Source organism: Colias eurytheme, chromosome 3 (assembly GCF_061535395.1).
Source record: "Colias eurytheme isolate Ceu_HAF_F1 chromosome 3, ilColEury1 Martin Lab GWU primary, whole genome shotgun sequence".
In the NCBI taxonomy this organism is placed as follows: domain Eukaryota; kingdom Metazoa; phylum Arthropoda; class Insecta; order Lepidoptera; family Pieridae; genus Colias; species Colias eurytheme.
The window spans coordinates 12,991,421-13,017,556 of NC_142982.1; the positions used below are offsets into that span (position 1 = coordinate 12,991,421).

At 35.9% G+C, this 26,136-nt stretch overlaps 1 protein-coding gene across 3 annotated transcripts in view; it reads right to left on the bottom strand.

The window, feature by feature from the left end:
• LOC149910022 (uncharacterized) overlaps window positions 1-26,136 on the bottom strand; it is a 52,920-nt gene that overhangs the window by 10,384 nt on the left and 16,400 nt on the right. For 2 of the 3 annotated variants that reach the window (XM_090120123.1, XM_090120122.1), the window contains exon 1: window positions 482-634. In XM_090120123.1, the coding sequence (XP_089976249.1) occupies window positions 482-533 (52 nt within the window). In that variant the 5' untranslated portion in view covers window positions 534-634. Of the gene's footprint in view, window positions 1-481; window positions 635-3,182; window positions 3,387-26,136 lie in introns of those variants that run through there. The other variant, XM_090120124.1, reaches the window with a different exon arrangement.

Genomic DNA, 26,136 nt, shown 5'->3' on the forward strand with positions numbered 1-26,136 from the left:
GCTCTATTGTAAATATTACTTTATTGACTATAGTATCGCAATGTTAAACAAACAACTGTTTAATAGTTTTTACATCTAACCTTAAAACTTAATCATGCCGTTATCTCGTTGAGTCAGACATGACTATCGTTGTTTAAAAACAATAATAATTTAATTAATTCATAACCTTTGGTTGATTAGTTTAATAATGTTCAATAAATAGGTTCTATTAGAAGAATATGTCCTATGTAGGTAACTAAATGATAAATCAACTAGACAGATGTTAAAATTATCGTTTTCCCCAAGTAATGCACGTGACTTATCATTTTAATTACAATTTATGACTGCATAAATATAAACGAATAAATTAATAATTATAAGTAGGTAGTATTTTTATTTACAACTTGTAGAGTAATAAATAAACCTTTATTAAAAAAAAACTTTGAGAAAATTATATGAGTTTTTCATTATAAATATTTAGATTTAACTATCATAAACAAACCTGCTAGCAAAACAATATTCTGCAAAATGCTCTCCGTCAGCGGTATATCCATGTTAACGCAAAGATGGCGCAAGTGATAAGAGATACGAGCTGATAACAAGCACTATCAAGTGACCAATGGCGAGCCAACACGACCCTTCGGGTAAAGGTCACGGCGCGAACTGACCGCCGACCGGCCGGGAGCGTATCAATCACTTATTCACACTGTCAGCTTTATTGTGGTCCAAGTTACAAACGTTTACGGATAGGTATTATCACATCTAGCCGAAAATAATTCACTTCTAGTATGTAATTTTTCATACAGAATGAGCGAGTTAAAGGATTTGTGCGCGGAATTTAACAATCTCATTATATCAATAAGTGCGGCACTATCGTCGCTCCTGCATTTTATACCCAATCCATTGTAACGCGTCATTACGCAATGCGTGTTTTATAACATTTGTTTGTTACCTAATAATTGATGCATGTCGATTATTATAAAAACATATTAAAACATTGGGTAGGTAAATTTTGTAACATTTTTAGGGTTCCGTACCTCAAAAGGAAAAAACGGAACCCTTATAGGATCACTTTGTTGTCCGTCCGTCCGTCCGTCTGTCAAGACCCTTTTTCTCAGAAACGCGTGGAGGTATGAAGCTGAAATTTATATCAATTACTCAAGTCTACTGTCCCTTGAAGCTGTGAAAAAATCAAACTTCTAAGCCAACGCAATCAAAAGATACAGCCGTTTATGCCGCAAATTTTCGACACTTGCAAGGGAATCAAAACCTACAGGGTGCTTCCCGTGAACTCAGAATCTTGAAATTTGGTACGAAGCAACGTCTTATAGCATAGATAAAGAAAAAATTACGAAAACCATAAATTTTTAGTTACATCACATAATATATATTTTCTTTTTAATAATTTTAAACTAACTACCCATTTCCTCATAAACGCGTAGAGGTATTAAATTGAAATTCATACCAAATACTCAGGTCTATAATACCTTTAAGCTGTAACAAAATTAAACTTCTATGTCAACGCAATCAAAAGAAACAGCAATTTAAGCTCCATATTTTGAAACTCGCAAGTACTCGCAAGGGAATCAAAACCTAAAGGGTACTTCCAGTCGACCTAGAATCTTGAAATTTGGCATGAAGCAACGTTTTATAGCACACATAAAGGAAAAATTCCCAAAACCTTAAATTTTTAGTTACATTACAAAAAATATATTTATTTTTTAATAAATATAAACTTATTACTTTTTTGATTTTTCCTCATGAACGCGTAGAGCTATCAAGTTGAAATTCATATCAAATACTTAGATCTAATTGCCTTTAACCCGTAAAAAAAATTGCAGGTTTGTACGGAACCCTCGGTGCGCGAGTCCGACTCGCACTTGGCCGGTTTTTTTTATTATTCGTTGCTCTGCTCTATTTTGCTCTACCAAAATAGAGCTAAAACTTAAAGTAAAGAGCAATATATCACGACATTAAAATCTCGCAATCGCTCATCACACGCACCACAACCGTGCTATCCTCGAAACTAAAATTCATCAAAACAGATCGCACAAACAGCAGTTTATCCTGAAGGGAAAAGTTTATCGTTCGGGGAATGAGTGCAGATACACTGACTCAGCCCTGCGGTTTTGTGTGCGCAAGTGACCGACATTGCGACAATCGCACTACTTATAGAATTATAGATAAGACTCCACTTGGACACATCTCAGCGTGTATCCAAAATATTCGACTATTTAATTTAAATGTGTTGATATTATTACATATTCGATACATAAATTTTTATTTAATCAATTTATAAACCTCGGTAAAAAATGCCATAAAATGTTTTTTAAATTAAAAGATATTGTTGTTGTTTTATCGCAAATTGCAAGGATAATTTTTAATGTAAAGTTTATATTTAAATCAAACGAGTGTTCCCATTGCTCATGATTATGTTAATGTGTGAAGCTTCGGTGTGAAGTCTATATTACAATGTTATGTATATTTATATGTATATTATTTATTTATCTATACATATAATAAGCATATATTTACACTACAACAATAATTCAATCCTGTTTTTTTACCAATTATTACCGACGTCATCAAGTGACATTTTGAACGTTTACAAAATGTCACTAATTCAGGGAAAATTTTTAAACGTTTTTTTTCCACAATGATTATCATCTAAATATGTGAGAACATATTCTTTTATTAATAGATGTTTATAGAGACCATTTACGCTTAATAGCACAGTTTAATACCCTGTGATGTGAATATTTTTTTTCCTTCTCCATTATGAAATATTTAATACAAATTACAAACACACCTATTTTTTTTCTAAATCATTGGATTTTACAGCTTCCAAATTAGTTTAATTTGCTGATCGTTGAGTTTAAGCGACACGCCTCATGTATGAAAATTTACATTACAATCACAAATATACATTTTTCAGTAAGCCGTGAAACTCGCCCATACTGTAACTACCTTAATAACAACCATATATTTACTAACTCATAGAAACATTGCATTCGCTGTAGAAGAAGGATGCAGTGAGCGTGATGCCCCTTTTGCCCCCGGGGATGGAGCCGTGAGTTATGTCGGCTTATGTTGGTGCTGGCTCCCCTACCATGATGTCTACGTCAAGCGGTATTATTTCAAGCTGCTATAAGTCATCATGTTATAACCTCCCTGGAGGTGTGTCAGGGCAGTGGGAGACGTACCATAAGTGTCGTGGTGCGGCGCGTGGTGCCAGGTCTGGTGCGGCGCGAAGTGCGCGGCGTACTGCTGCAGGCGGCCGTTGCCCACGTAGCCTAGCCCGTAGCCCTCGCCGCAGTCGCCGCTGTACGAGCCGCCGCTGCCGCCGCCGAACATGACTGAGTGTGCTATACACGCTACTGCCACTCACTTGGGCATTGGAGACCGTGCTGCAAGGAAATGTTCACCTTTAGAATGGTTTTGCGATGTGGAATGTAATGCTGTCTTTCAGGTTTACATTTGGTAAGATTGAAGGCATAGCCATTGGTAATTAATATAAACGGATAGACGATAGATTTTTTATTGTCAATAGAAAACTCCTATGTAAGTTTTTACGCATAGAGTTTCTGTGATCTGTGTTTTTACGCTATTGTATGTGGATCAACAATGCCCATCAACATGTATCGATACGCCTGAGAGCCCGCAACTCGCTACGTTTTCATTTATCTGCTTAACCACAGAAATTAAATGCTAAATTAAATTCAATAGGCAAATTATGATAAGGTTGAAACAACGAGATAGAGTGGCGTGATGCTTATTAAATTAGAATTGGATTATAGCAACATATCGCAGTTGATAAGCGCGCCGCAGATACGGCACGCGCAGCGAAATACTCACTCCGCGTTTAATTATTACTCGATAATAGCTTTTAACCACTCGCAATACGATATATTTAATAAAAATAAAGAGCATCCGATATGTTTGTCGAGCTGGTCGTTACAGTGACTCACTTACCTAATATCAGTGTATTGAAACAGCAAGTGTTTCGTGTTGTCACGGTATTGACAAACGCGACATTTTTACCGGGAACCCGACCGCAACAGTGACGTGCGAGTGTATATCGAAATAGCTGGGCGTTTGTTGATTCTTTAGAAATCATGTATTTAATCATCGTTTGTCCTATTTAGCTTGATAATGCATTATTAAGTTATGTATAATACGAAAGAAATTGTGTTAATAAATATTATAATTAATTACTAAAAGGAAAAAAATACATTACAACTTAGAAACGTTACGTTTATTTCAAATGGTAGCATAATTAAAAAAAATACTAAGTTTTGTACGAATATGAAGTGATTGGTTTATTAGCCAACGAGGATAAAGTGAAGAAATTATCTAAGTACCTAGGTACCTTATATTACGTATATTGATTATTGGCCGATAGAGACATATCGGATAGCTCACGTTTATTTCTGAACGAGTACCAGATTAATGAAAATATATCAATTAATAGCGTATGCATGAGTATAATATAGTCAATACAGCTGTGGCATCAGTAACTATAAATACAACTCAGTCAAGTGATTACTAATTAATAGTTAAATAGGTACTATAATATAACTTGATGACGTGTTACATCAGACGCAACATAAGCCTTGAAAAAAATTAACAATTTGCAGTTTATTTTTAAAATGTTTCTTAATTTCATAAAAATAAAGAATGCAAATGAAGAATATAAACTATTTTACGAAAAAAATGACCACCAATGAGCCATTAATATAACTTTATAATCTGCATACTTAAACAACAATATTTCATGTAACGATTGACGGCAAATCTCTTCCAACACAATTTATAGAGAACAGTTATAATACACAATACAATCTGTATGCATTAGAGTGTGTATCATTAGAAAGCCAGATGTGATAAGATTTTGTCAAAACGTAAGCCCACACGCGCTGCACTGCGGAACTAAAAGCTCACAATAGACGAGCTTTCGAGACAACTACGCAGTTTCTTACAACATTAAGTGTTAATCAAAATAATGTTCATCTCATATTTGCAATTATATACTTTTTATCTATATTGTAATTTGATTACATAAACTATGAATAAATACCTCAAGTGAATAATTTAGACTTTATTGTAGCTTTCAAAAAGCTTTGACATCATCTGCCCTCAAATAATAACATATTCAATTCCGAACACTGAACTACATGTACATGAAACAATATTTCCAAACAAAACAAAAACAACACATAATCCACGAGCTTAGAATGTCTCGAATGCATTGTTTTATAAATAAATGTGAGAGTATTCGCCCACGTGTCCTCACGCCGCAAGCGACGCCGACAGGCGACACAATATGTCCGCTAAGCTTTCCAGCGCATCCGTCATCATCCTGTTACATCATTACTCGACAAATATACCCATTAGGTACCTTTTTATGTACCAAAATAGAACAAGAATGCAAAGGGTTACTTTATTGCGGTACTAATTAACTTCCAATGATCTTTTTGTCATGTCGGGACTTGGAAGTCGAATCGATTCAAAGATGTTGCACAAAAAACAAATGTCATTTAGACGACCTTTTAAATGTAGGTAAATAATAATATTAAATATATAATTTAAATATGTACAGTGTTTAAAGTAAAATAGAAGAATGTAAAACGCAACAAAATATTTTCTCTCGAATAACCCGAATTGAGAAAGACGCTTTTATTTCATTTTTATTGCTTTTTAAGTTTCTAAAGGGCGTATATTTTTTTGCCAAACTGTCAGTGCACAGCATGTGGCGTAGACGGAATTAGTTGCTATTAGCGCAGTCGCTAAAACGTCGCTTTACGAGCGCAAAAAACGCTCACGTTGCGGTGCGATAAGCGAGCTCGCGCTGCAACGCAGCTGACTCGGTGCCTTACTGACGTTTCTCACACCTATACAAGTATTTGCACATTTGCTAAAATCTATTTTTGTCAAGTAGGTGATTTTTTGTCAATCCTACGTATTATTTTTTCCTTCATGTCGCGCAAGTCGCAAAGCCATCGAGTTCAAAACTAAATAAAAATTTTTTTGATGTTAACGACTGTTTAAAGTAATCTAAGTAATAAAAATAATCATATTTATGAACTTCCACATACTACAAAATACAAAGTTAATCGTACTACTATGTTTTCTATGCGGTTTATGCAATTTTAACTGTCCACTGGGATTTGGCGCCATAGAGCGAGCCAACGCATCAACGGAGTCGCCAAATACAGTTTTAAGTGTATAATTAGCACCAATCTGGCAACAAGAATAGCATAAAGAAGCTCGATTACATCTCATATCTCAATGCTGCATTCATGCCGGCTCCATTACGCAACCCGCTAAACATAGCGCACGGCAGCAAACACCCCGTGCCAATAATCATAAATCAGGACACCTGACGTCACGGCCGCATTCCCGGGGGTCGCACGTACCCGGCGCGGCGCTGGACGTCACCCGTCGACGTGTCAACAGCGTCACGTGATACGGATTTATCGCAGCGAGGCGCCTAGTGGGCGCGGGCCATATGCTTCATTAGCTGATACTTACTTTTTCAGAGATTCTATTAGACGATATATTTTAAACTTTAAACTTTATTTAAACTTTAAACTTTATTTATTAAAACTTTTTGTACACATACATGTTATTTGTGTGATAAGATAATATGGAAGCGAGGATGTGTATTGTGTAGCGGTATGAACAGATTATTTTCAACTAATAACAGAAAGTCGGAAATTATAACTAATAGATGTCAATTAATGTTAATCATATAAGGAAGAACAGGAGTCATATAACATAGCTTTTCCATTAGAAAAGTTTTCGGTAATATAGGACAAGTTGTATAGAGCACAGATATATCTACAAATTAGGTCCTACTCCAAATTAGGTATTGAATAACATTCGTGAAACATACAGGACCTTTCTATATTATATAGGTTTTTACTTCGGTACACAAATGAAACAAATTGTACCTCAAATGAGTAAATAATAGAGCCCCGTCATATCGACATTGTAATATTGCAGTATCGAACAGAATCTAGTAACGTTGCTAATATATTACTAAAATATGAAGCGATCGCGCGCTATCTCTGCCAAATAAACCGTATAACATTGGTATTATAATGTAGCAGTGCCGTGTGCGCTGTGCGAACGTACGGACGGGCTACAGGCACCTACAGGCCACTATGTAGGTGTGGTGTCTGAGCTAGTCTGGATTTATGCGCTGCATTAGCGCGGCCGCCATGTTTACGATCATACACAAATTATTGTGCGTTCTCTGCTTTACGACGCCATTGTGTCCCGTTACAAACCACAATTTAAGAGATAGTTCCACAAGCATGCTAATTTGAAACGGCTATGGAAATCATTCGGTGGTTGGTTTTAACTTTTACTGCTCACTCTGATGACTTTAGTAGAAAGGTGATCGTTAAAATATATAAATTATTTTTTTACATGTGATGCACCTTTTACTATCACCAGTTTTATCAAAATCCTTACATATTTATAAAATCTAAAAGTGAACTCGTTTGAAACTCTACATTTAAAATCTTGTGAAATTCTACATTTTCTAGAGATCATACCTATAGACAAGTCTAATGTTGTCTTTGTCTTATTGTTTTATTTATTTACAACCTTTATTTTTGCTGATGTCTTAATTACTTACAAAAAATATACGTGCCACTATAAATATTACTCTATGTGAACTAAAAACTGAAATTCTCAAGTTATCAACAAGCCATGTAGTTTATAAGTTTATAACCCATCAAATAGTAAAAATAAAACCAGAATAATTCGTCATGACTCGGAGCTCGATCGCTCAACCGCTAGCTGAACAAAAGACAGATGTAGCTAGCTGGCTAATGCGTCTGCAGCGATTGATCGGCCGCCGCTCGCCGCTCGCCAGCGCGAGCGCCTCGACTCCCGGCTGAGTGCGCCGGCGCCGCGCTCAAGTGCCGCGTTGCCGTAGGTCAGCTTACAACTTAACCTTATTCCAGCATTCATGCGTTCTATTCATAAGTACTGAATCGATACGCAGAATTAGAATATAGGAATATCTAAAGTGCTACACTGTCAATTTTTAAATCGATACATTTAAACCATTGGTATATCTAATTAATTATGTTTTTTTTTCATAATGAAAATCAGGAATCCTTAATTGACATTAAACTAAAAAATCGGACTTTTATTAATTCAATAAGGCTTTTAGAAGCACTTTTGAATCGTCGTAACATAGTTTTACCATGTATCAATAGGTTATGGATCAAAATATGTATAGACAATTTGTGACTTCACACGGCTATGTTATATTTATAACCATTCCATGAAAAATTTCACACTTGAACTACTGTGATATTTTTCATAGAAAAGCAATAAAATCACGTAAAAATTTCACTCATTAAGTATTGACATATAAAATCAAGCGATTTAATTAATCTTTTCACTTGTGTTTACGGTTGTGTTACGAAAACTCTACTAAAAAAAGATTTTTTATCGAGACCTACATAATATTCTAATTTCAAAACACTTGTGTTCTCTTGATGAAGCAGGTACCTATTGTAATATAAGAAGGCGGTCAAGGGCAATTGTAATTTTGGTTATTCATAATGCAATGCTCTCTCTATGCGCAGAGTTGCTCTACATAAAGATGTAACTTAAAATAGCTCATTTTAAATACAATCATTTTTATAAGTGTCTACAGTTTCGTTTAAACTTTCTCATATTATTGCAACGCAAAAAATGTAAAAATATTATTACAATTTTAGTTTTCATTGAAAGTGCAAGTGCAGGAGCCGTTGCTTTAAGGTCTGGTGGATCAGCGTCACAACACCTTTCAACTTTTATTTGCACAATTTTGACTGAGTACGGTAGTACACTTGGGTTATGTAATTGCTTTTAAATTAACAAGCTACACAAAAAATGTAAGCAAAAAATTTGGTTTCAATAAAACTAACAATTGCGTATTATTTTAAATCTCTATGCAAGAAAAAACGAACACATTATACAGAACTATTATAATAGAAGATCCTCATCCTGCGAGTGGATATAGATAGGATAGGTATTATTTCGGTAGGTAATGGTGAAAAATTTGATGAAAGACTCACTTTTCTTGCTGTATGAAGTTACATAAAAGCTAAAAATCTTGTTGATCATGCTGAATCTTAAAAAATATTGCTTTCTAAGTTATAGGACACATACATAGAGACACATTCATATCTATAAGATTTGGTAGGAATCCATACTAATATTATAAATGCGAAAGTAACTCTGTCTGTCTGTCTGTTACTCAATCACGCCTGAACTACTGAACCAATTTGCATGAAATTTGGTATAGATATATTTTGATACCCGAGTAAGGATATAGGATAGGTTTTATCCCGGAAATCCTACGGGAACGGGTTTTTCTCTGAAAACGCGGGCGAAGCCGCGGGCGGAAAGCTAGTTTAAAATAAGTTCTTTCTTGTATTATATATTATTATTTTCTTACAGTAAAATTGCCTTCTGGTAAATTTTGTATACTTTTATGCATTATTATTAAGATGAATTTATTTATTTATTTATAGGTAATCATTTATCATGTTTCATATTTCTCATTTATACAATATATTATTAATGTACTATATTATGGTTTTATACATTTGTAACTTGGCAGCAACATATCAGATTTAGCTTCAAAGACGCAATATTTCCGGAGGGTCTGCACTTGATCGCCAGATACCGCTCTAAGTGCTTTCTGTTGCCTAAAATAGTCTGACATTGGCCTAAAAATTACAATTACTCGTTTGTTAATTAAGTGAAAATGTTTGGTTAACAAATTCGAGTGCTATCAGCAATGGTGATAACCTTATTTTTGAATGTGCAATAAAATTTACGAGTTCACACAAGGCTTACCTCGGGGCTGAAAGATAAAACATTTGTGTGTATATTTTTACAAAAGCAAATTATTCCGACGAATTTATATGAAGTATTCTAATACTTATTTGATAACACTACATTTCCTTTTGTGTGTAATGCGCAGAATTTATGAAACCAAACTAACTATACTTTTTAAATCAAGACATAGGTACCTATCGCTATTGTAAGCAGTATAAGGAGGACTGGCATTTATAACTCCTGCTTTATTATGTTTTTAAGTAGGAACAGTGTCTCATTTCTACAGTTTTTCTGTATTAATTGGTATAATATTTTGCTCGTGTCACATGGTGGATCAGTAAAGTGCAGGGCCATGTCACTTGATGCACTTGAAGCGGCGGCACCTGTAGCGCACATGCCTCAAGTGTCCCCGGCCCCGGACCTCGGGACTGTGGGAATCTTAAGAGCTAAGTAGGTACCTACCTACCGTTATGTTGCTTGCGATGTATTGGAGATCTTTAGCTTCTTTAGTTTTTTGGTATTGATGAAGTTTCAATCAACACGGATACAAATGATTAAAGATGATTTTGTGGGTAGGTATAGTATCTATAGGTAATTGGATAATTGTAGCAGTAAATACATTTGATTTTGATCAGCATTTGTAATGAAATCGATCATAAAATAACCTTACAACAATAATATGATGGCGCACACGGCACAAGTGTGTCTTATTGACGGATTACCTATATTCAAACATGTATACCTACGATTCTTAAGCCGAAAAGCAATATAGATGAGTCTACTTAATACCCTGATATTATGTGATCTTATCAGTGTATCTATAGCGTGTCACGTCACGTTCTCCGTGCTCGTGCGCAGATCTACGGCGATTGCGGGGGAGGGCCGAGGGGCGCGGAGTGCGGGGGTGAGGGCGGCAGTCCCTCACTGATATATAGCCATTGTAATCACTAATCATCGATAGGGGCGGAGGTAACTGTTAAAGTCAATGGCAAAGTAATTGACGTTACTGCGGGCGCATTTGGAAGGTGAAAATTGATGGTGATCATGATATATTGGTAGACATTTATTTGTAGAATGTAGCAGCTGATATTTTCAGTTTGAATTGTAAAAATAGTTCTACTATTTACACAGATTACAAAACAATATACGTTTTGATTGCTAGAAAAGTAGCAAATACCTACTAATTCCTTTAGAGTACCTAGGTACTTACAAACAACTTTATGTACAAATGTTAAATTTCCAGAAAATAGAGCGCAAAATGACCAGCTGGTGATAAATGCCTGATATTCTATCGTGCATTGAACATTGAACATTAATAACCAGGTTCTTAAAACAAAGCTTTACAACTTGAATTGAAAAATGCAAAGATTATTTTTAAGCTATTGCATAGCTTCTATCGTGGGCCTTGAGCGCGGGGACCGAATCGAAAAATTCCGTAACGGAAAAACCTCACGCTCCCCACTCCGACTGGCTCGGAGGTGTGGCTTGAAGGCATGCTATGCAATAGCTTTACCACACGTCTTTTTTTACTTTTTCTTTACCAGCTTCCTTTCTAAAAACAATATAAAAATATGACTAAATTTATATTTCTTCTATTTCCCATTGAAAGTATAAGTACATAATGTATGAGAACTCTGAACTTTAAATATATATAAAGGTAGTAGGTACCTAGGTACCTATTATATGTTAAATGCAAGCAATTTATTTGTGAGTAATTTGCAATAATGACTGACATGCAATAAAGTCGTGTGTAATCCTCAAAAACGTTCATAATTTGCTCCGGAGTAAATAAAATAATTCACTTGATGTACGTTCCCATAAACCGAGAATAATGTACTCGTAAAAAGGCCATAAATCAATTTGACGACGCGTCATAAACTCATAAAGTAATCATTAAAACGAAATTAGCGTTGTGTACACTTGTTGATCGTACATTGCGGTATTTTAACCAGTCTCCCAGCGACAATGTAATACAAACTAGCAGTGTATAGATAAGTGATAGACTAATTAGAGTTTAATATTTGATAAAAATACAATTAGCCTTCGTTGCGATTACATTGTGCGATTATTTCGCATCATACATAGTAAGAAATATCGTAAAAGAGCAATGTATGCCACCCCAATTAGTATTTAGACTGAAAATCCATAAAAGGCATTTTTTGTCCGTCGGCGCAGCCACCGTGTAGTTATTTGAGTACTTAAGTAGTACACTTTTATAGCATCTTTATCCGCTAATGGCTTGTTATCCGATGTTATCGCATTCACAATACAATCTTATAAACTATCGTCAGTCGAATTTGGAGGAAATGCAAAACTTAATGCGGTTCAAACGTAACTCCAGATGTATGCTGATATTGCATTGGCCGATTATATTTATCGTCTGTCTGGTCGTTGCTCTTGTGTGGGACTCGTAAAATTGTACGAATTATTACATCGTTTGCAATTAAAATCTAGTAGTTAATTTTAATTTTATTCGCATGCTCTACGTAGCTATGTAGGTACCTACTACCTAAGTAGGTAGGTATAGGTATTGTAGGGATCTAATGGAAAAATTTTGATTTACATGATTCAGAATAAAAAACATGGATTTTGAATTTGACTGTATTCTTACTTAGACGCTCTTGAGTTTTGCTTCTGGCTATAACCGATAGAAACGAAAAATCCTTTTGGTTGTTTATTAGCAAATATTAGCAATGGATTTAATGACATTAAATATTTAATTAGGTATATAGAATATATTTATCTGTTTAATTTGTAAAAAATTAAAAATATAATATTTAGTTCAAATTATTTATTTATTATTTATACATAAAAATGTAGATATTATATATTATGTAGATACCTAGAGGAGTTTATTGAGATAGATAAAGCGGATTTTTATATTCTATAGGCAGTATATTTTTTCAAAAGTAATGGGGAATTTTATGTACCTTTTGATTATTAATAGCAATTTATTAAACTTGTTTTACCCATGGATTTTATTTTATTCAGCTCTTCGTCTCTTCTATTCACTTAGGTTCTCATAGGCATTTGCTCTATCTACTGCAGCTACGTAGGTAGAGTCAATGCTGACCTAAGATTACATACTTAGCTCTTACTACATCTCGATCGATAGACTTTCCAATTTCGTGTTTTAGCGTATCTATTTAAATCGTTGTCAACATTGTTTTAAAAAAGATCAACATCGTTTCAGTTATAATAAAATCCCCGCAGCCGAGCAGGCTCGTAATTACGAAGTTCATAAATCAACATCTTTAGTGTCGTACGCGAGATTACGTCCTTGCTTTCAGGTTCCGAGTATATTGCAGTAGGTACACAATAAACTGAATAATAATACGGCTGGCGGCCACAAAAAATAAAACGATATTGTCGTGAGCGCGCCCCGCCCCTCCCCCGCCCCACGCCCCCCCTCACCCGCCCGCGCCCGCCCGCCTCCAATGGCCGCGCGACCGCCTCTACTGTTTTGTAATACACGACATTCAATCATATCGAAATGTCCCCGTCGAGTTACGCAATGAAGCCGTGCCTCATTTCATTACGTGTTATCGCACGTTTTATTTTAACAAATTAAATTGAATCACAATTACACATGCTGCAAATTGGCGAGCTATCCGCGATTACTGACAGTGGCCGAGTTCGGCAATCCACGACAATCATTGAACGTATGCGGTAATGACGCGAATCAATTTGGAAACTTTTTAAAGCTCAGAGCGAGCAGCCCTTGACGTGAGGGAAAGCTTATCTTGTACTTACGTTATTAAAAAGAATATCAATTTCCTAAAAATGTGGACTTTCAATAAAACATGTTTATAAAATGATGAATTTTTCCCCTGTGTCATAAGAAACTCCAAAGAAGATTTTATTAAGAAATCCCTTTTTTGCACGATGATTAACATACCTAAGTCCGCATATTATCTAATACTATTTTTTTTATATTTAACAACTTAGGTACCTAATAGGTATCTGAAAAAATTCAACTGCCCTGCAAAGCATGCATTAGAAATATGTACCTAGGTACTAAGTAGTAACACAGTATAATATTTGTCAAAAATTTTTAATACCTACCTTCGCAGCAGAGAACACACAATAAACTTGGTAATTAGTTGCCTTACTTAGTACCTATTTATGGCTAACACAAAATGATTGTACCAGCTCTACATTTTAACAGAAAATAAGCAATAGATACCTATAGACTGTAGTTAACACGATTGTTAGAATTTTGTATCCTATTTGATAATTTGGTAAACTCCTATTCTCAAGCTATGAAATTGAATCAAACCAACAATTAAAACTAATAAATTGACCGTTGAATAAAAAACAATACTACTAATACAATTATTCTATGAATAATTCAAAATTTTAGACACGCGTTATGGTAACAATGGACTTTGACACTAACAAGTAAAAAAGTAACTTGTATGTTTAATTGTAAATATACGAGCTCTTAAGAGTTAAGATAAAGTCGACGGAGCGCGACGGGTCCCCGTTCCGCGAATATGATGTGCGTCGGAAAGGCTGTAGTAGGTACCTACTTACTAGTACATATAGTATTACTGTATTAGGTATATTTATTATCTGTGGCTGTGTTCGGTGTGAAAAGTCGTCAAGAAACACTCAACTTCGGACTAAGTTTCGTGATGTTTGACTAAAAATCACACGACATACATTACATCAGTGATGCACAGACCGCGGCCCGCGGGCCGCATGCGGCCCGCCGATCGAATACTGGTGGCCCGCCTACAGCATAAATAATAGTCTCGTACATTCGAAAGATATTGAATTCTATTCCAGAATAAAACTGAATATTTCTGGCGGAAAAATAAAGGGATGTACCTACAGGAACTTAAAAATGATGACCTGACCTGATTGGTTGTGTGATTTGGCTTTTTTAGTTGACATAACAAATCATTTGAATGTCTTGAACACACTGCTTCAAGGCAAAAATCAACTGATATCCCAGCTCTACGCTCATGTATCATCCTTTCAATGCAAGCTGACACTTATCAGATCGCAATTGAATTCTGGAAATTACAACAATTTTCAGAAGTATAAGAAAATGGCTGAAAAATTCAACAAAACTGCGATTAATTCCAGTTGTGTAGAAAAGCTGGATATTTTGATTCAATCTTTTTAAGATTTTCGGAGTGTAAAAAAGTGAAACCTCTGTTGGACATATTCAGCAATCCTTTCACGATTTCAGTTGAAAATGCGTCAGAGTCAATGCAGTTAGAAATTATCGACATTCAAAACGACCAAGATTTACGCAACAAAGCAGATTTGCTGAACTTTTATCGCTGCATTGATAAAAATATGAACAAAGAGTTGTGCATAAACGCTCTGAAATGTGCCAGCTTATTTGGTTCTACCTATATATGTGAACAAACCAATATTAAATAATAATAAAACAAAAAAACGAAACCGCCTTGCAAACGAAAGTTTGGAAGCAGTTTTACGTGTTGCTACAAGTAAATTTAAGCCAAATATAAAAAAGATTGTAATCACTATGCGCAGTGCCACGCTTAAAATTAATAAATTCTTTTTCAATTTTAATAATTATTATGAATTCTTTATTGTCATTAATTACCTATACTTCTGGCGGCCCGCTATCAGTTCATAATATGCCCGAGCGGCCCCTAGTCTTAATAAGTCTGTGCATCCCTGCATTACATTGTAAACTAGTATAGTAGTATCCTGCAGTTATTTATTTATTTATTTATTTATTTGGTAATCCAACAGCTTTACATTTAACAAGACCACTATTTTGCTGATTAACTGAACAAATAGCCAATAAGGATTACAACATAATATCATTCTCAAGAATAGACTATAAACGTAGAGTGAGAATGAACCATAGAGGAGGCACTAAAATGACAAGTAATGCGTGAGAGAAATACACTTATGACTATAAAGCTAAGAGCAAGCGAGACAGAAACATTGTTTTTTGTTTCTCTCATGTTATGCGATTTCTTTTGTTGGGGACAAAGGCAGTTTGTCCCAAACAAGCGGCTACAGTCCATTGTTTTGCTAGTTTTCTGTTTTTTCTCGCTGTTATGTGACTTCAAAGTTTAATAAACATTGACAGTGATCTGTTTTAATCCGACTTTAAGTGAAAATATGGTGCGTTGTAGTGTGATTGGTTGTAAAAATCGGCCGGAACGAAGATTACCAAATATTACCTTTCACACGTAAGTAAACTTATTTGAAGTATATTGTTTTATAGAACTGGATATAGTTGATACATTTTCATTAACTCTAATGTGAAATTATCTACAAATATATAATATTTTCATCGAAATAGACGTAAACATTTTTTTGTGTTATCCGACTAAATTACGAAGTGTTCTTGTTGTTCAGGACGCCATTTGTTTTTACGTAGTTTCAAATTTATGGTATAATCATGTGATTAACATGAGGGATACCAGTACAGGGTAAAATTTTCCCCAAAATCGTGAAATGTTTTTTTTTAATATTAAATGTTAATGTTTGTGTAAAGTTTGTTACACGGTTCGGTTTTCCGGTTCAGTTTTCCTCATTTGCATTGGTTTAAGTATTTTTTTTTTCAATGTCGGTTTTTTTGTATATTCCAGGTTACGATGCACATCATAACGCTGAAGACTGCGAAGCTGGCCCTTCCACACGAGCTGCAGCTGCCACTGAAGGCAGCGAGGACGCTGCCCCGTCAGGAGAGGCCGTGTTGGAGTAAAATCCGGAAGGCCACCCCCCGCGCCTTCCTCACCGCGGTGCGGCGCGCTTTCGTCTGCTACTCGCGCGCACATCATCGCGGAACCTCTACCCATTTATTTCTACCGTCATTTTGCTGTTCATTTTCAAATAAATGTATTTCGTTTAATTTGCTTTTAATTTGAACTATTCCCAGTACTTTTTTATTATAAATAGGCACTAAAATGACAAGTAATGCGTGAGAGAAATACACTTATGACTATAAAGCTAAGTTTTTGATGTGAATATCAATTGAATACATTACAATATTTGCGTTCATGAGTAAAGGGGTTATAAGTTAAAAATAAAAATATTTTTTTTTTATATAATGTAATAAAAAATTTTTGTCTTTCGTAATTATTCCCGTATCTGTTTTATAACATATTATTCTGTCTTCTGATTCAAATTCAATTTGAATTTGAATCAGAAGAAATAGCAATTAAAACCGCATATTCTGAAACTAGCAACTACTTGCAAGGGAATCACAACCTACAAGGTACTCCCCACGTCCTATAGCACAGACAAAGAAAAAATTGCTACAAGCAACATTTAAAGATACAACATAATAAAACAATTACCTAAGTTTGTTCGAAGCCCTCGGTGCGCGAGTCCGACTCGCACTTGACCTTTTTTGTCCTAATTTTACTGTATTTTCTATTATTATTTACCATTGATTGAAATGATATCTAAACTTTAGCCTTGTTTTTTTATAAAAAATATATGAACTGGGATATTTCGATATTTGTGGTTAATTGCGAGAAGTGTAAAAGCAAAAGTTGTAATAAATATTTTAAATACCTACAACTTTACCATTAAACTTTATTCCACAGTTATAGTTTTTTTTAATCCCGATCTCAGATCGATCGTAAATAACTTTTCCTCTAATTTTTGTTACCTATATTCTCTTCCGTTTGAAATTGATTTCATTGTTCTATAATATTACTTTTATGTTTCAAAAGTTAATAAAAAATCATGTTGAACAATATTACTTTGTTAATTTCAAAAGTTAATATTATATTGCCCGGCTATATATTTTATACCCGTGCGAAGCCGGAGCGGGCCGCTATGTTTTTATATACAACGTTCACAGTTTTTCTGTAGTGTATTTACTATTTAGTATCAGCATTGCACCCGTGCGAAGCCGGGGCGGGTCGCTAGTTAAGTTAATAAATAACAAAATCTTTTCAAATCTGTCTTTTTCTTCATAAACCTATCTTACAAAAAAATACCCAAACATTTATAGATATTTTGCCAGTTTTTCGGATAAAAAGTTTTTGTAATAGTTGGCAACATTGACGTAAGGATTCGCCATCTCGTTCGGGTATACGCCGATGTCGTCTCTATAGTTCATTCTCACTCTACGACTATAAACTAGTAACAATAATATTAACAAAAAACATAACATATTGAGTGTGTGCGTGTGTGAGAGTATGTGTGTGTGAGTGTGTGTGAGTGTGTGTGTATGTTTTTTTTTTTTTTTTTTATTATAGAGGGAAAAAATACCGTTGAGTATCGCAGGTCTAGATCTGTGACCTGGTATGTCGGTCTCGATCATGGTCTCATGGTCCATACCGACTAAAACAACCCTCTTTCTCCAGTCCGTATCCCCGTGGGATGGCCGTTAGGCTTTACTTCACGGGGGGACGTATAGCATTGCTGCTCTTCCTCTTATTTAGGTATTACGCCACAGCTTTTCGCATCTGCTCCTTGCTTCGTAGGTCTTTTAATACCTCTGTTGCGAAGTTGCTTGTTGCTTCCCATGCTTGTTTTGATGAGAGCATCGCTGCTACTAGAGTTTCAGGACAAACTTCTGCTCCTACTATACCTTTCCAGGTCTGCCGAGCTTCCTGGTAATCTGGACATGCGAAGAATACATGTTCGGCGTTTTCGTCCTGTCCGCTGCATGTTGTGCAGTCTGGAGAGTTCACTAAAGGAAGATGGACTCACCGCCTCATCCCGCAAATTAAACCCTGGGTCAACCGAAATCATGGCGAGGTCAATTATTACCTGACTCAAATGCTTTCTGGCCACGGTTGTTACCGAGAATACCTGCACCGGTTCAAACACGAAGACTCTCCAGTGTGTGTGTATGTGTGCGTGTGCGTGCGTGTAGGTGTGTGCGTGTGTGCTAGTGCTTGTTTAAAAAACCATTTATTTTAGATATTTCATTAGCAAAGCGTTGTTTAGAGAGTAGGTAAATGTCAGCACTTGTGTACTCTGCGTTGTATACACGCATAATGCGATTTAACACACCGTTTCGTGCATAATTAGTATTAACTTTAGGGATGTAAAATAAGTTAGTCTGACGCGTACGAAAACCGGGTACATTCAATTGCATCGATTCAAGCAATTCTGAGCAGTCAATGTGGTTATTCCATAATGCGTGAAGCAACATTAGATCACTTCGTTTACGTCGTATTTCTAGCGGTTCTATTTCGTAGCGGACACAAGCTTCATCATAGCTGTCAAAATAAGTAAAGTTTTTAAAGCTTAAAAACCTGAGAAACCTTTTTTGTATTGATTATATTCTATCTATGTATACGGCGTAGCTGGGAGACCAAATACTCGACGCGTAGTCGAGTATGCTTCGAATATAGGCCGAATATAGAGATTTTATACAATTTATGCTGTTAAAATCTTTACATGATCGCTTTATGAAACCAAGTTGTTTATAGGCTTTATTTACAATGATGTCAATATGTTCCGACATAATCAATTTTGAATCTAGCGATACGCCTAGATCACGTACACAGTTCACTTCTTTTATCAAAACATCGTTTATTTTATATTCAAAGTTTATTGGATATTTTTTCCTACTAAAAGTGATTTTTTGGCATTTATTAACATTTACACTTATACGATTCGTAATATAATATGCTGCCAGTCTATCTAAGTCACTTTGAATTAGGCGGCAGTGTTCGACGGATTCAATTCCGTAGTAAATTTTTTTGTCATCAGCGTACATTAAGTAGCGCACGTGTTGTATGCAGGTAAATATGTCAAATAAGTAGGCATTGTACAGCAATGGCCCGAGAATAGATCCTTGGGGTACCCCAGATACTATGCCCACAAAGTCACTCCTAGCAGAACCCAAAACTACCGCCTGTGTTCTGTTTACTATGTAAGAACAAATCCATCTGTGTAGGTCACCTCTTATACCAAGTGCGTAAAGTTTATTTTGAAGAGTAATGTGATCGACACGATCGAAAGCTTTTTCAGCGTTAAGTTAATATGATCAAGCAAATCATATAATATTTATACATAGATACCTACGTCTATTTCGTTATTTTTATTGTTATAAATTTTAAAAGCTTGTTTACCCCACATTTTGAAAAACCCAATTTTCTGTAAAATAATGCAAAGCGAAATATGGTAGGTACCTACTGTAAAAATCTTATCGTATTTGTCTTATCTTATTGTATCGTATTATTAGTAGATAATACGTGTCAATTGGAAGGCTTTACCGTATTTCAAATTTGTATGACATATCTATTAAAAATATTCTAGGAATGTAAATGTATAGAATTATAATTTTCGACACTGATTATACATTTAGGGCCGGCGCCCACTGCCGGCACGGCACGGCATGGCACGGCAGAGCATCCCGCGGCGTGCAATGGCATCCCGCGGCGTGCAGTGGCATCCCGCGGCATGCTGCGTGATCCCGCGGCATTCAGTGGCATGCCGTGGCAACCTGCTAAAAGCCCCACTAATGCTGCATAAGTTTCAACCTTATTTCAACTAGCTAGCAATCATAATTCCTCGACCCCAAAGTGACGCATACGCCTCGCGGGATGCAATGGCGCGCCGCGGCATTCCTTGGAATGAAACAGCAAGACACGTCATGCCGCCGCATCCTGCGGCGTGCCGCGTCATGCTGCAGCATCCTGCGATACGTCGCGGCATCGTGGCATCGAAATAAAGTAACTTGAATTCTAAACTGATTGAAATAAGATTCAAAATAACTTCATTAGTAATAAAATCCTCTGCCCTGCCATGCCACGCCGTGCCGGCAGTGGGCGCCGGCCCTTAATTAGATTGCTTGATATTTGCATTGAATTTGAATCCTATAGCCTATAAAAAATATTCGAATTGGATGTCTCTATGTCAGTGTGATGTCAGCAACAATTGTGAATTGATATATCCTTGTAAAATATCAGTACAAGCAGCTGTACCTATCTACTTATTAATGTTAATTTAAGAAAACTATCCTATCCATATAAATGAAATCTGTATCTCTCCAAGCACCTTTCTTTTGCAAGAAACGTTAAAGAAATATAGGTATACATAGTCGAAATGGTAGAGCCGTTCTCGAGTTATACGCTTAGCAACTCATTTGGGCGATTAATTTTTACTGTAACTATTAGATGAAGCTTAATGAAACCATTCAAACACATAATACTATGGTTTTATTTAATAAAATTAACCAACGAAGAAATTAAATGTGGTTTTCAGTGCTTTAAGTTATTTAGTTAGGGTCGACGACGACGAGACCCTCGATACATACCTAACTAAGCATTCTCTCTCTACGTACTCTATTAAATGAATTAAACATTAAATCATTATTTTATTATAGCATAATATTATATGTGTAGGAGAAAATGTAGAGTTTCTTATTGTAATTAAGAATAAAGAAACTCTACATTTTCTCCTATTGAAAATTTGTTATGATCTGGCCGCTTTCCCTGGGTTGACCCGTAATAAAAATAAAATAAAATAGCCTCTGTCATTCAAGAATAATGAAGATTTTGCTGGTGAAAGAATTTTTCAAATCTGTCAGTTTCGGAGCCTAATTCCTATGCATTTCAAACAATCACACAGTCAAATCTTTCTTCGTTATATATACATATTAGTGTAGAAAATAATTACATTTACAGTAGGTTTTAAAAAATTCTATTTATGGATATCTCTATATTATAACATCCATACTAATAGGATTATAAATGTGAAAGTAACTCTGTCTGTCTGTCTGTTACTCAATCACGCCTTAACTACTGAACCAATTTGCATGAAATTTGGTATAGAGATATTTTGATACCCGAGAAAGGACATAGGATAGGTTTTATCCCGGAAATCCTACGGGAACAGGTTTTTCTTTGAAAACCCGGGCGAAGCCGCGGGTGGAAAGCTAGTAATATATAAATGGAATCAACTGTTACAATGACATAGCACTCATTACTTTGACTAATACTATTTTAATCCGGTCAAATTAAACCAATTTATAAAAGAAGCAAAACAATTTTAATGATTTTGAATTGAATTAATGTATCACGGAATGTTTAGATTGACCGGATTATTTCGTCTTAATTGATTTCAATTCTCTAAACCAATATTTCGCTTTAACAAACTAAAGAAATCATCAGGTACAGTAAGTAAAGCGCGTCACACACGGTGAAGATACCATTATGGATACCATAATATTTTTTCGAAATTTTGTGTCAGTGTTTCGGGTCATTTGTAACAGGATGGCGGTTCTACAGGGGTCTTAGTACACAATGAAAAAAAGAAAAATGATGGTCAGAACGCTGATACCGGATACCTTAAGATACTGTAATATTTTATATGTATTAGAGAATCTCAACATAAAATATTATAGTATCTTCATATATTTTATATTTAACGTTGTGAATCCCAAGTGAGGTGTAAGTGTGTTTAGGCAACACGTATTTGCTTTTCAGATAAGTACAGACAATAAATATAAAATTATTCGGGTCGGTCTGCGCCCGCCGCCCGCCGGACTTCGACAACTCCGGAGTTTCATAAATGTCGCTCGAGTCGCCATAAAAAGCACGATTAATACCAAACTGGCCGACGCTAAATTAAAAATGTGCTTTATAATCAAATTTTACTCTGCTTTTTGTTTAAATTATGAAAATTAGCTGTAAACTGGGAGTGGTGTGGAAAGTTTATGTGTTCTCTAAAATATATAAATATTTTGATGATTGCATTTGATTCGCAAGATCGGTGTTCATATTATGTTAAATATGTAGTAGCTGTAACTTGAAGTGAGTTTAATTTAGTTACGAAACACATGAATCACGACAGCTAACACGATTGAATTGATTCCTTTAATGTAATAAGTATTGTTTATATATTGCTTATGCATTAATATTTAAATTTATGTTGCGATCAAAAAATTCACTCATTATGCAGTTTTGCAACGGTCCCCACTTATGACACTCGCGGCTCGCCAACAATTAACAACACGGCTCGCTAATAAACACATTAAGGTGAGTGCATCAACAAAGTTGCGGTTAACTATCAAGTATCAAGATTGTCTCGGTAACTAGTTGTCAATCGCGAATCGAATGAATATTCAAACGCATCGAGAACATTGAAGGGCTTGTACGTTTGCTACATAATTACTAGCAGTTAGCGGCCTGCGCTCGTCTGCAAGCTATATTCATTAATGTAAATTGCACACCAAGTTCATATAGATTGTACTGTATACATATTTCAACATTGCACTCAAATAATATAAAAAAAAATTACGTTAATTTCAAACAATATTAATTTTCATATTCCACGTTTCAAACGAAATTATGACGTCTGCTTTCAGTAAGATATCATGTTCTTGCATATGTATCTAATTTGATTCAACGCGCGGATTTAGTTTACGGTTTAAGTAATTAAGATGTGTTTATTTATTAATAACAAATAGTGTTTCAATTCACTTTAATTTCAGTCTACACTTACGTATTACCTACGTCGTAGTGTGTAATAAACATGTAGGTACGTAATTACGCTCGAAACTTCGAAAGAACTGAAATAATCTCTTTAGGTATAGTATTACAGATTTGGAGTTGTAGTCGACTAATTTCAATGCCTTTGTTTGTGCTCTACAAAAAATGACTTATGCATAATCACTTCTTAATGATATTTAAACGAGATCATTTCCATAAACATTAATTTTCCTTATAACTTTCTAAAAATCTCGTAAGGTCCGTTGGTCGCGGGCTCCGTGGAACCTGAGCCCAAACCAAAATCGATCGTCGCTCGAGAGATTAGCTTGATCGGATTATTAGGGTAATTAAAGTCGGATATTGTCCGGGACACTTTCCCATGGCCGGCGTTATCGCGTGGCGCCGGCATTAGTGTCCCGCGCCCTGCTCTCCCGCGCCCCGCGCCCCCGCGGCCTGCGCCCCGCGCCCTCGGCCGGCGCCGCCGCTCTTAAGACGACAAGGGTCACTGTTTTTTTAGTGTCGAAGGTAATTAATTAGAGCTCTAGAGACCGATACGTTTTGCGAGCTTTTAGAACTTTCACTGGGAAGGATATCATTGTGATATAGGTGTATAACGCTGAACTGGTATTCTCATTTCTGGTGTTACGATGTACCTACACAAAAGTATTGAAATCGTTTCTATACCTAAATTAAGTACCTAAGTTTTAGTAGGTACCTAAGTGTAATGTAGATATAAGATGCTATAAACTTTGCTTACAAATTATTAAAACCTGCATAAATCATTTGGTACATAAGTCAACCTGTGAAAGGGGCCATTCCGGTGTTATGAAAGCAGAAAGAGTTATGTAATGTCAGTAAGAATGCTGCATTGTGTCCTATAAATATAATATTATTATCTGAACGTCTGTAGGTTATTTACGTCTTCGGACGTGTCAAAATTGTAATGCGACCCGAGACAGGAAAGTGTCGGCCCTTCACATAATTCAAACAAAAACTTGAGGCGATACCGCGGGTCGTTAGTTCCAACCTAGCTACCAGCCATTAATAATTTTAGTATTATGAGGTCTACCCGATCCCCTCACACCTGCGCGGCGGCCGGCGAGCGAGAGCGGGACGGCAGCTTTTGTTTGTTGGCTATTAATAACACGGGAACAAGATCCACGGAATGGATTAACACATTAGAGGTCCGATGTCGCCGGTATAAAAGCATTCCCGGTGTATGTCGCCGGAAAAAATTCGGTGACAGGCTCTCAGGCGGCCGCAATTAGTAGATGTTGGGCGAGCGCCGCTTTTTAGCCGAACATCTGAATACATTAGCCTCCTCGCCGCCGCGCGCCGCTCGCCGCGCTTTGCCGCGCCGCCGCCGCATCCACACACGGACCGATTTATGCACCCAGCCACTTAGTACATCACAATTTACATACGTGATACTGTTTGTGTGTGTTATCAGTTATGGTACATGACACAACTAATACGCGACTGAATAGAAGTACATATTCACCTCTGGATGTTGTAGAGATTGATTTAATCTTAGCTGAATTAAACAACATTAATTATTAAAGTTAAAAAATAAATCTTACCATGCGATTCAACTGAGCATGGAATCATTTTGACGTCATAGGTGTTAATTTCAAACTTCAAACGAGTCATTAATAATCTTAGTTAAATAATAAAGTTTGCTTTTAAAGATGTAAGACAGTAAGAGTTACCTAGGCCATTAAAATAAACTGTTTGTGAAATGCAAAAAGGGAATTCGAAGTACTTAAATCGTGTTTAAATGACTTTTGACACGAAATGGACACGTAAAGGTCAACGTTAATGACCTTAGAATAAGAATCCTTATTTGAATCGCATACCTATTAGTGAGTAATGACATTATATGTAATAGGTATCGTCGCAGGGAACACGAGAGACCGTTCATTCATTGATTTTTAATATAAATATAATTTTCTTTGCATCATTCACAAGTTCTCAATAAGAAAAAGTCCAATAAATCGTTGAGAGATAGAGATCGCGTTATCAGACAAGCGATCTCGCGAAAGCATCCGCCCGTCACGTCAGCTATCTGCGGACATCTAGCGTATCATATAGGTTCATTAAATCCATATTGTAGCTAAGTGTCGGTAAGTGGCCGGTCTCATAGCTGGTCGAATTCATTCGACGATCGATTTAATTGCGGCGGCGAAGGCGAGGGCGCGGGGGCGCGGGGGCGCGGGCGCCGGGCGCAGGGCGCGGAGGGCGCGGGGGCGCAGGGCGCGGGGCGCGGGGGCAGTCGGCGGAACACGGAAAGGCTTTCGAGGCGGCGCTTCTGAAGCGCGCGCCGATCGCACTAGGCCCGTTACACACTGCCGCACTAGATTCGGTTTTGGTTAAAACATTCGTTTTTAATTAAAATGCCGAACGATATATAGGTAGGACGAACTCACAATGTCAATGCAAGCGCATTTTTAAAGTTAAAGTAATGAATGAATGTTGAATACTATTAACATTGCACTAAATTTTTTTAACATTGCACTGGAATGTTATAGCTGAGTACGTTTAACATACTCATTAGTCGTTTTATTTCATAGTTAAGATTTTGTGTAAAATTAACTATTCTATTATACATATAGATAGGTACATATTAATTTTACCTGACTTTTTAAAAGATCATCATGAACATCTAGAATCTAAAGTGTTATACAATATATTATGCAATGCAATTAGTGGCATTCCAGGTAATATAGTAATTTGCTTTTACTTAATTTAATAATGTATTTTTTTCATATTTTTAATTTCTTTTATATTATATTAATCGTGTTGGTACAATACCATTCCATATATTATCTTAAGCAATTTAATGTATATTATCTTAAAAATAAAGTAATATAATATTAAAGAATACGTAATTTAGTTTTTAAAT